Source organism: Pyxicephalus adspersus, chromosome 4 (genome assembly GCF_032062135.1).
Source record: "Pyxicephalus adspersus chromosome 4, UCB_Pads_2.0, whole genome shotgun sequence".
Lineage (NCBI taxonomy): Eukaryota > Metazoa > Chordata > Amphibia > Anura > Pyxicephalidae > Pyxicephalus > Pyxicephalus adspersus.
The window spans coordinates 115637042-115649020 of record NC_092861.1 but is presented as its reverse complement, the minus strand read 5'-3'; the positions used below and the strand labels follow the sequence as shown (position 1 = coordinate 115649020).

Here is an 11979-nt window from a genome sequence, read left to right as displayed (position 1 = left end):
GTCTTCATTCTAAAATATACCTAGGATTACTGAAATGTATGCATGCTTTAAGAAGTTTTCTATGCCAACACTCAAATTTCTAACTGTAATACAACTGTAATCCATGCTGTCCACTAAAGTTTAGGCTTAATGAACTAGACTCAGTAATTCAGTATTCCTTAGTTCAGATATTAATTAAAAAAAAAATAGAGTCATATTTCATTACAAAATCAGTTAAAAACCATTTGTAGAATAAATTCATTTTCCGGTAAATCAAGGTAATATACCTGACTCTCCCCTGAAGATGAAACGATAACACAAGCTTGATTTAGACACACATCGATGAAGCAGTGTACAGATAATGCAGATCATTGCTCTCCTTCGGCTTCCAGATAGTGATAATGGCGAGCCCTGCATTTGAAGCATGTTTAGGAGAAATCTGTCACACTATATTGGAATGGGACCTTTACAGTGGGATCACTAGGTATTCTTTGAATAAAGCCTGCAGAATTTATATGAAAGTTTAGATATTGTACTCACTGTATGGGGGGAAGAGTAGGATATGTTGTTTCTGGTTTCCAGTTTTGGCATTTACCAGGTTTTACAACTTTTAAGGGAGATGCATAACGTAGGTCTTACATTAGTCCCTTGTCCTCCCTGAATAGAAAACTAGCAACTTCTAGACCCTGTACAAGCTACACCATATCGGCTGTGCAAAGCAGCTCATTTATGTCACACTGAATGTACACGTTTTGATCACTAAAGGCAGGTGAGTGACCTAGCCAGCGTAACATTCATTTAAGAACAATCAAGTGAAAGAGAAGCCTAAGCTGCTGATTTCTTCCTTTTCCCAATCCCCCAAATCAAGAGATCGAATATTTCTTTTGTTTATGAAGCCAGTTATTCATTGATGTCTGGCTTTGCAAATGCATTGGAAACATCCAGACATTACTTAGTAATCCCAGACCATTCGTCACATTTATATTTTATTACAGTTGTTAAATTAGTCCATTGATAACAACCTTCCTAAGGAAGCAATAGTACATTTCCAAGTGGAAACAAATATGTGTAGCAGAATATCTTTAAAGGTCCTTTTGCATATAATAAATGCATATCCACCAAAAAAATAAAACATTCTTGCAATGTAGAGTGTAGCCACATAACTTCAGAAGCTGCTCGGCTAACCAGACTGTGAAGATGATACCGCTGGGCGCTCTTCTCTACATCACTTAGATTTCAGGAGGCTTTCCAAGCTGAATGGCTCAGAAGTAGATAGCTGTTCTTGGCCTCTAGGCACAGCTGGAAATAAGGTCTGCATTTTCTCTCGGAATTCTTTAAGCTGCAGAAAGTAACAGACGTGATATTAGGCGTAAATGTTCATTATTTAAACTTTTGCCTTTTCCATTATTGTTTATTACTGCTTGAACTAAGATAAAGCTTATCCTTAAAAAAGGAACTTTAAAAAAAAAAGAACTCAACTGTCGATAAGCAAGTGAAGGACATTCCTCAGATCAGGTGAATTTGACCTGAATTAACCTGCCTGAATTGTCTGGAATTGGCCTTATAGTAATTTTTTTTTTTAAACTGAATTTTTATTAAAAATTTTTATAAACAATAACAAAAAAAAACAGAGAAAGGACAAGATATAAACATAGTGTACAGTATACGGGATAATTAACAGTACATCAAAAAGGATCATACAAATAACATATTTAAAAAATAGCAGCAAAATCTAAACCAAACAGTATAATACCATATGCTGAGAAAGTAAAAGATGAATGTCCAGTATACACAAAACATTAACAAAAAATAAAAAAAAACAGGCAGGGTGTACCTAAATTTAACCAAAAGGGAACAACAAAAAATAAAAACAAAGATAGTTGGAATTTACTTTCAAAGCTTCTATGAAACAGTCAGTTGTCTCCCTCAGTATGTTTGATATAATGTGTAAAAAACAAGAACATCTGACAAATATTTCAGCTAGAATATGAAGAGTTAGAACAGGATGAACAGCATAGAACTGTGATTCTGTGTTTAGTGTACAATATGTTCCACTTTGGTTTTTCTTTGCTATATTATCAAAACATTTTCCTGTTTAACTTTATGGGAAAGTCATCAGAAGAGCACTACCCCTACAGTTGTTAGGCCTTGTTCTCACTTTAGATAGAGCATTGCCATGCGTGGCTGTCCATTGCTATACTGGCCACATTAATTACCTTGAATTGGGAAGTGCACAAAAAGGGGTAGAAATGCCAAATGTACTGTGCAACACATACATTGGAACAGCAGACATTTCTCTCTGTGCAATATCTGATGTATTTGCGTGTAACACACTGCATACAATGCAGTACACATGGTGGAAAGTGATACTGATTGTCCTCTGAAAACGTTAGTTCTCTGTCCATCCAGCTCCTCTACTTACTACATTTATGGTCCAGAACAAGTATGCAGGGTTATCAGTTCTAAACACATTTTTATATCAGATCAGTACACCACCAATAAGGAAACTTCAGTATCAGAAGGTTAGCGAGGGAGGGGTCAGCACTGAAAGCACAGACATTTCTCCAATTACAAATTCCATTAAAAATGAATAGCAGTGACAACGCAGCAATTTTTTTTTAAAGCTGGGTGGGAAGAAATTGTAGGTGGGTGGCAGACGCTTTATTGTGACCCAACTCTTCAGCAGCAACCCTAAAACAGGCGGGTGATTACTGAAAAGTGCCGGGTGGTGCACCCAGCTAAAAGGGGCTGGGGAGAACACTGGGCAGTAAACTTTTATTAAATAAAAGAGAAACAATACTTATGCAGGTGTCATAAGGAGGAAAATCTTGCCCTTTAAAGTGCAATATGTCATCTAGGAATCCATGTTGAACCTTATACTTCCAAATATGGTGTAAATAACCCCACACTTTAGTGCTTGAGCAACCAAAAACAAACATGTGCTGTAATCTGGGATGAAAATGTAGCACCATGTACATGCAGAATCTTTAACAGAATTTGTACAGTATATTTGGACATCTTAAAAAAAATACTTTTTGCAGCCAGTGCATGCACTCCAGAGATGGCTGAAAGACATTCTCTGGCAAAAATGAGAATGATACCACTCAGGAGCACTGTGTCTGTATCCTTCATTAATAAATACATTAGAACAATATTTTTACTTTGTTAATGTATTTTGCCCAATACATGCATGAACAGAATAATACCATTTTCTTTTACAATATGTAAATGTTGCCAATCCTGCATAAGACTATTTAAAATAAACATTAGTACATTTAGACCGTATTAAACCTTAGTTAATTTTATTTACGCTTGTGTATTCTTCTACTTTTCCAAAAATAGCTTTTTCATTATTTATTGTTTATATGTAATTGTTTGTTTTGTAGTGCTGCATTAAAAATACACAAATTAAGAACAACTAATATTTTATCTGTAAGTACATTTGCCAGGCTTTTCATTGGACATTTAATTTTTATAATTAAAATTACGACCTTATTGAATTTATTTGCATTTTTCCATCTACATATTTAATATCTGTTTACTAAGTATATTCTGTGCACAGGGCAGAAACGTTTATATTACAAGAGAAAGGAGGAATTGTTAATTTTTATGTTTCCGGGTAACCATCAAATGACTGTATTTTCTGGGTCCTAGATAAATTAGCAATCTAAAAGATTCTTAAAAGATCTTAAAGATTTGGCAATTCTAACAAACTTTATTTTGAGGGCCTCGGAGAGAACTTTTTTTTTGGCATAATAACACCATCCATGTCAATATCAAAAAGAACACCAAATCCCAGATATCTGAGGTTAACGAGAGACTGGTTCTACCTTAAACAAAAACTTTTTCAGGAGATTCTAATCACTGAAACTAATATCAAACACCCGAATGAAATTTCCTGGATTTAAAGAGGTGATAAATGTAAGCATGTATATTTTTCATTTGACAAATCTGCTTTTCATTTATTTAGAATATAAATAAACCATTTCAATGGTATGTGTCTTTTGTCCAGGTATATCACCTTCACCTGTAAACATTATTTTAATGAAAATGTAATGTTTGCTTGTTTAAATGTTTTAAAAGATCAATTGGGATGTTCCTTCTTCTTCACATGACAGTACAATTTAAATATTTAAATCATATCGGCTAATCCTAGCGAAATAATTGAGAGCAGACAGAACAATTCAGCCTTGACTTCCATTGCTAGTCTCCAAATAGATTTTTCCTTGAGTGGAATCAGTTGGTGACAAAAACTTGCACTGAAAGACTAAACATTTATGGCCATGTCAAGTAAAAAATAAATGCTTAGATAAATAAAACAAACCTGATTCATTAGCGGTGAGATAAAAAGTAGTAGAAAAGTTATACAAGAAAAAGATTGGAAAAGATATGCATGCTACAGAAATTAAAAATACAAAGAAAATACAAAATTACGTTGCACCTAATTGCATTACAGAAACCATTGAAACACAAGCATTTTTACACATATTAGATGATATTAAATGATATATAAATATATATATATATATATATATATATATTTATATAATTGGCTGAAAAAGGAAAAAAAAAAAGATTCCAGCCCTAGATTCCATTAGCTTGCTATTTTTGTCTTGTAACTGGTGGAAATGCTTTCACGCTGTTCATGTGGGAACTAGTGATTATGTCTTTGAAGTAGAACACTGAGTGGCATCAGCGTCATGAGGGCCAATGGGGATTCGTCTCTAACTTGGCCATGTCTTTCATGTATGACTGCAGGGAATAGGATGCTGACTCGCTGGTAATGAATTACACGGATTAGCTGTGGAACGAGGCGATCAGAAACAGGCATGTTCCTGTTTTTCTTCTGCATCTCCTAGGACTCACTGGGACAAAAATAGCTCTGGAAACAAATACACACCGTTTCCTTTAGCTTGTTTGTAAAGCGATTATTCAAATGTTGCAGCACATGTACACTTAATATAAGCCGTCTTTTTCCAAGGCACGTGTGGCAAATGATAAAGTTTAGCACACTACACTAATTGTACTATGGCCTGATCCAAAGGAAGAATGAAGAACTCTTTAAAAAAAGATAAATCCTTGTTCTATTTCTTCTTGTAAATATTTTTTCTGCTATTTATTATTTATGTGAACATCAATACAGATTTGCTAAAACATTTCTGCTGTTCTGCGGCTTTTGTTTTTTGTTAGTTTTTTTGTGGAAGTTTTTAGAAATATAACTTTCCAGAATAAGTTAAGTTCAAATTAAAACTCTGAAAACTACCCAGAAAAGTAAGCATATCCCAATGAATGTTAGGCAGACTTGTGCACAGATTACGGATATGGAACTGTTTACTGCATATTTATAAAAAAAAACTGTAAAATAGTTTTAAAGGGTGAAGTTTCATCTGCTTCAATTTTTACCTTCCCTGATTTCTCCTTACCTCTCATTAACGTGCTAAATAAATTTTCAAATAAACCTTTCCGTTTTCATGACATACCTTATATTGGACCCAATGATATCAATATGGGGTTGCTGTCTTTCTCTATGCAATGGCAATCATGGCTGGTGGGAGATTGGCAAGGTGCTGTAAATTGCTTTTTGAAACTATTGCAGCACCCTTTCTCAGTACTCCTCCCAGGGGTTGACAAAAACAGTGAGCTGGCTCGCAGGAGGAGTAATACAAATATCAAATGCCTTAAAAGGTGGATGTCAGTCTGAAGAACTGGGTACTCCTAGACAGGTTGTATTTCCATGCAGAACACCCTAGGTAATGCCTTTATGTGATGGAAGGATATGGGTGGCCTTGGACTCTTGAATAGGAGGAAAGGATCAGGATGGGTCTGCCTATCCCACTGAAGTACGGCCCAGGACTTCTGACTCATCTGACAGGTATGTCTGGGTGCTGTCAAGAAGTAAATGGGGCAGTATGAGTCTTAGTCAGAGCGTAGACAAAAGAGCTGAAGGCAGCAGGACTGGGCAGCTTCATGCTGTTTTTGGGAGTAAATACTTTGGGAGAAACTGCAACACTCGCTATATGAGTACCACGTCCAATCCTGGGGTAGCCAATTGGACAGCAGGACTTTTTTTTTTGCTGAAGTAAGCCTTTTGTTTTTACCTGCTGGACTAAGCTGATCTTGTGTTATTTTTATGCTGAAAATAAACTGTTTGAGTTAGGTTTGTTCGTCAATAAATGGACTTTGAAAAGACCCCACAGTGTTATATATATATATATATATACACACACACACACACCACAGATTAACATTTCATAATTCCCAATAAATGGTTATGAACTCTAAACACATATCTTTCTCTCCCACTAAAACTTTGGATGGAGTTTTCTGATTGGAAAGAGAGGTATTAGGAGAAACGATTTATTGCTCTGAATCATTCAGCTGTAGGTATATTATAGCTTGAGCAAATCTTGCAAACAAACTTTTTAAACCCAGAAATATATAAAACCCCTAAGCTTTACCTGATAGCCACAACTGAAAACACGAAAAATGCATTTAAATGTTATTTTTATTAAAATATTTTAGTCCTAGCTGTAATACAAGAATATTTACAAAACCCATTCCTTTTAAGCACAAAAGTAAAAGTGTTTTGTACAGATCTTGGATACATTATTTCACAAATAAAATGTTATTTATTCCCATTTTGTTCCTAGAAGTAACCATGACATCAAGATAAACACTTCTGCCTGGAATCTTTCATAAACAGGGTTCTCTCGGGACATTTGTTTTCATGCCTCAAGTACTCTGTAATGAGATATTTTCAGCTGCAATATCATACACCCAGGCTAAATAGGACAATGGGAGGGGAAAGCCTTAATGTTAGTCCCGGAGAAAGCTCTCTGCTGTAGCATAATAAAAATGTTTCCTGGCCTCCAGATGTAGCCAGTATGAAAATATATCAGGCCTTTTCTAAGTGTTTCTAGGTAAATTATGTCTGCTAAGGCTAAATGACTCACCTTCTGACATTCTAAACACAACTCTTCAGACTGAAAGCTTTATTTTACCACTGAGAAAAGTGTGTGTGGTCTTTTTTAGCAATGTGATATATGAGTACAAAAAGAGATTCTAATGCTCCCTGAGAAATCAAACAAATGAGGTTAAATGTTAAGCCAGGCATACAATATGAAACTTTTTTATAAGTGTTGAATCAAATGAAAATCTATTAAAAATGCCTTTCTTGACTGATGTACATTAAAATAGGATCTTGGAAAGGACTTATCACTGAGTGGGAAAGGCAAGCAACTGGTGACTGCATTGTTTTGTACCTTATCCCTATTTAATGTACAGCGCTACGTAATATGTTGGCACTAAATAAATCCTGTTTATTATTATTAATAATAATAATAATAATAATATAATAATAATACAGCAATACAAAGCTAGCGGTGCGGGTGGTGTTTCTAATTCTGATAAAATTTGTTTAATATCAGTTGGTGCAAGGCGGTAAGAAAAAAAATATTCTAACTGATTAGAGGAGAGCAGAAAGTGAAAAAATGAGTTGGATTAAATCTGGTTTATATCAGTCATGAAATCAGACAAGATTCAGAAATTCTATATCAGAATCATTTTTGGTGACAGATCATTAGAAATGGTTTCCTTAGACAGTTTAAGAACCTTGGACAGCATGGGGACAATCTGATCCATTTTCTGTTTGGTCCACCTATACAGTGCACCTTTTACAGAGCAATGGGAAAAATTGTCTGTGTTAATTGGAACTAAACGCTGTGATTTCACCTGGTTATAGTCCCAATGTTCCCAAGCACTTTCCCCAAAGTATGTTTTCCTATTATATCATAGAGTGATGCACTGACATCAGCTGCAGCAAACTGTAAAAAATGGAAACAGCCGAGCCAATGCGGCAGCCTGTCTTTGGATGGGGGACAGATAATCTGCCTGGGAACAGGATATCCAAATTTGGAATTTGAGCTCAGAGAGCTTAAATTCCGAGTTCCAATCCCTAGGCGGAAAGGTTCAGATTACAATTTACCACCACTATCATTGATTATCTATCAGGAACCTATTGATCAAGTACCATCATCAACAAACATCTAATGAGTTCACCTAGTTTTTTTTTCTCTACACAAAGAAATCATGTTTTTAAGCATGTCAATTTTATTTTTAATTTTTTACAGCGTGTTTTTAAGGGTCAAACTTTTTCCTAACTGTTTGATAGCAGAAGAGTATACCCATTTCTAATCACAAAAATATATTTTTATTGGTATATTTATATATAAATTACAAAAAATATTATATCTTAAGTATAGATCCCCTTCAATACTCTATCCAAGACTTAAAAGGTTTGTAAACAATAAAATATTTTATTCTGCCTCTTTTAGTCTGATAAATGTACAAATTAAGGTGTTTTGTTACCTGTCTAAAAAAATTAAAAAAAATACCCATTGATCATGCCAGAAATTTTCTTTGTCCTCTGCTTTTGGCTATCAACAGTTATTATTGTTTTCCCTTCCTATTTCCATTCATTATGGACCCATCCCCATAGCTGGAGATAGGGTGGGATAAGCCAAACTAAACAGATTCAAGGCGGACAGTTTATCCCAGTGCACACCTCAGCAACCACATCTAAATCCTGATAAGCTGTAAATATTTTTAAATGACCTAAAAAAACTGCAAATACTAAATTTTCCACCAAGAATCCCATTGTTAATTCATAAATACTCACACTGTGTACTCCAAGTGCCTTCCATACAGCAAAACTGATAAGTCCCACTCCACACCACGCATAGAGTGATCCCCAACCTAAAGCTCTCAAGGCTAGGGATGCGCCGCTTTCTGGCAAGGAAGCTGTGGCAGTAGCACCCTAAAAAACAAAATAAATCATTGATATTGAACTTCTTTTCACATAATATGATAAGCTGAACTTGACTGAACCTATGCCATTGTTTGTAAGCAGAGTTCGATCAGATATTTAAAGAAAACCCGTTTGCTTTCCCTTGTAGTCACCCAAGCTAATGCATACTATAGGTGTCTTCTGATCCAATCCTTCATGTACCAGAATACCTGCACACCCTTCTGAATTTTCCATGAAATCATCAATTCAAAAATAAAGGATAGGCTTCCATTGGCTGTCTGCATAATAGGTTAAACTATAAGGAAAGCAGAAGCAACAGCTCAGCAACAAGACCATCATGGGCTTCTGACCAGCTCACTTTAAATGGATAATGTACTATCCAGAGCACCCCTCTTTTTTCTTCTGAGGATTCTCTCCATGGTATTTAGGGTCAATATGACAATCAAAAAACAGATTGAATAAAATCAATATTTGCAATCTACTACAATCTACATACCAACCCTTTGTTTGATATATGATCTAAATTATGATCGATCCTGCCTTTATATCTTGTAGAATTTTTGATTTGACTTTATTATGATGGCTAACCAAAAAATGTACGATTATGATGGCCAACCAACAAAAACTCATTTCCTGAAATACTGATCATAATTAGAATCGAAAATGCACTTTTTATTGACTGATTTGACATCTTAATGCAATCAATTGAAAATATAGCATAGTGTATGGCTAACCATGAGGAAGCCTTTTCCTTAGTGGAAAGAAGTGCTCCTATGTCTTTGTAGTGGTTTTAAGGGCTCTTCACAAAACATATTTACTTGAATATAAACAGATTTTTACCTTCCATTAGAAATGTAATGTTGGTTTATACTCAGGTCACACCAATAAACAGTGATGTGTCATTATATAAAGTGTACAAAAACTCTCTTGTCTTAGATATTGTTGTTTAGTTTTCTTCAGGTACCAGTTCAGTTTTCTTCTCAGATTTATTTTAGGCTGGGTGGGAAAAAACTGCAAGCGGGTGGTGGCCCCTGTATTGTGACCCAACTTTTAAGTAAGCACCCAAAAACAGCCAGGTGGCTACTGAAAAGTGCAGGGGGGTCCGTCTGGCTAAAGGGGGCTGGGAAAACACTGGAGTTTGTCTACAGATGACTAACATATTGCACAAGGGATAATTTATGAGCAAAGACTCCATCATAACCATCATAACCTGTAGAAAAAGGGGGGGAGATGAACAGTTTGAGCTTGTGTTATTTAGGTTTATACTCGAATCAAAGTACTTTTGATTCACTATTTTGTTTTTGTTTTTCAGGCAAATATAGGTATTTGGTTTATATTTGATTCAGTTTATATTCAAGTATATATCGTAAATTGTTTTCATATATCTTGCTGCATTTTCCTCTAGCAAAAAATTTATTTTTTTTAGTTTTAATAGTTGTAAGAAATCTTTATTAATAATAGGAAAATTAGAAGTTTTATTAAAAGAAAACTGTTTAACCTCCTGGGCGTTACACTGATGTCTAGATTTCTGTACCAAAAGCGTTACACTGTTTTTCATGAAATTTTTTTTTTTTTACATTTTAGACCTGTAAGTTACAGAAATATGTCCGAACAAGGGTCTAGTAGATATCTTTACATTTAACCACCTGGTGACAAAAACTCGGGGTTAACGAAAATTGCAAAAGTTTTTAGCCCGAGCATGCTCGGGCTTAACGGCAAGGTGGTTAAGCGGCAGTGAAATCTTATAGCACTGTTGTTACCTTGGGGATAAAGAAGTCTTACAAGGACATATATTTTTAAATGAACTTTAGGCAACATGCAAGTTAAAACCTAACTAACTTAGGCAGTTACAGCAAAATTTTTCAGCTTTGGCTGTATGTGGGAAAACAACCAGAATTGTAAAATAAAAAAAGGAACTTGCGTAATGAATGCTATTCTCACAGGTAATATTCACATTCAATCATCTTAATATCACATTTTACTCTATGAAGGTCCTTTAAAGTGATTATGAATTAAACTGTTAATAACCTCTCCCACAAACATTTATGATGCTACATATATAATGATGCAAATGCTTAGCCCAAAGATTCTTAGTAGAAAGGAAACCATTGAGCACAGCAGGTGACCATGAAAAATACACCCTAGAAGTGTTGATGCCTCAAGGTATCAGTAGTTATTTTTTCTTTGCAGTGTGTCCTTTTTTTAAGGTTAAAGTATTTTCTACTTATAAATTGTAAAGTGGTATTAATACTGTCTCAGATGGACACAGTGCCATCTACTAGCCTGAGCATAAACCAAGATTCTTTTTAGGGTCAATAGAGCATTTGGGTCTATACATGAGTATATACTGTATTGTTTTTTTGCAGGGACCACATTAATTAGCAGTATTAATTTAGTGACAGATTTGAATTAACCTAGATGAATCTGTTTCATTCTTGCATGTTTGAACCAACACATACCTTACTGTACCAGTGAGGGCTTTTCTTCCTTGCAAGGGACAGTGTTGTACCAAAGCCTGCCAGAATTCCTGCTGTTGCAACAGTGCCAAGAAAGATTCCTCCTGTGATTTAAAAATATAAAAAATGTTTTAAGTATTTTTTAGGAAAAAATCTTTCTGCTTTTTCCAAAAAATGTTCCTTTTCTGGCTGCCACTCATGTCACCCAATCTCGCAATGCGCAAGTGCAAGATCGAGTGACAATCTTCCTGAAAAAATTAAAAAAGTGCTGATCTCACTGCCCATGCACTTTTTACATTCCAGGAAAGCCCCTAATAATACATGCCCCATACCAGGCATACACAGAAGGAGCAGCCCGCAGCCTCCTGGGATATTTGACGTATGTATCCCTGGAAGTTGCAGGTTTCTCAAGCAGAAGGAAAGGTCATTGCCAAAAATTTTTTTAAAAAAAACAGCAGTTACCAATCTTTCGCACTTCACAAATTCATAATTTTAAATCCCGCAGACCATTAGAATTCATTTTTTTAAAAAGATAAATACATTTGTAAAATAATGATCTTCCTAATGATGCCTGACATTGACTGTGGAGGCTCTGATTCATTGATCAGCTCACGGTTAAGTGAAGTATTACTATTGTTACGATTATCATTAGTTGCATTATTTTTTGTATTACTAAAGAAATGCATAATTCAGTTAGGTCCATAAATATTTGGACAGAGACAACTTTTTTCTAACTTT

General features: G+C 35.0%; 1 protein-coding gene across 1 annotated transcript in view; it reads right to left on the bottom strand.

Annotated features, from left to right (window-relative positions):
* Positions 1-952: 952 nt before the first annotated feature.
* TMEM242 (transmembrane protein 242) overlaps positions 953-11979 on the bottom strand; it is a 14380-nt gene continuing 3353 nt past the window's right edge. The window contains exons 2-4 of the mRNA XM_072409379.1: positions 11245-11345; positions 8657-8794; positions 953-1318 (exon numbers count right to left, since the gene is read on the bottom strand). Coding sequence (XP_072265480.1) covers positions 1205-1318; positions 8657-8794; positions 11245-11345 — 353 coding nt within the window. The 3' untranslated portion in view covers positions 953-1204. The remainder of the gene's footprint in view (positions 1319-8656; positions 8795-11244; positions 11346-11979) is intronic.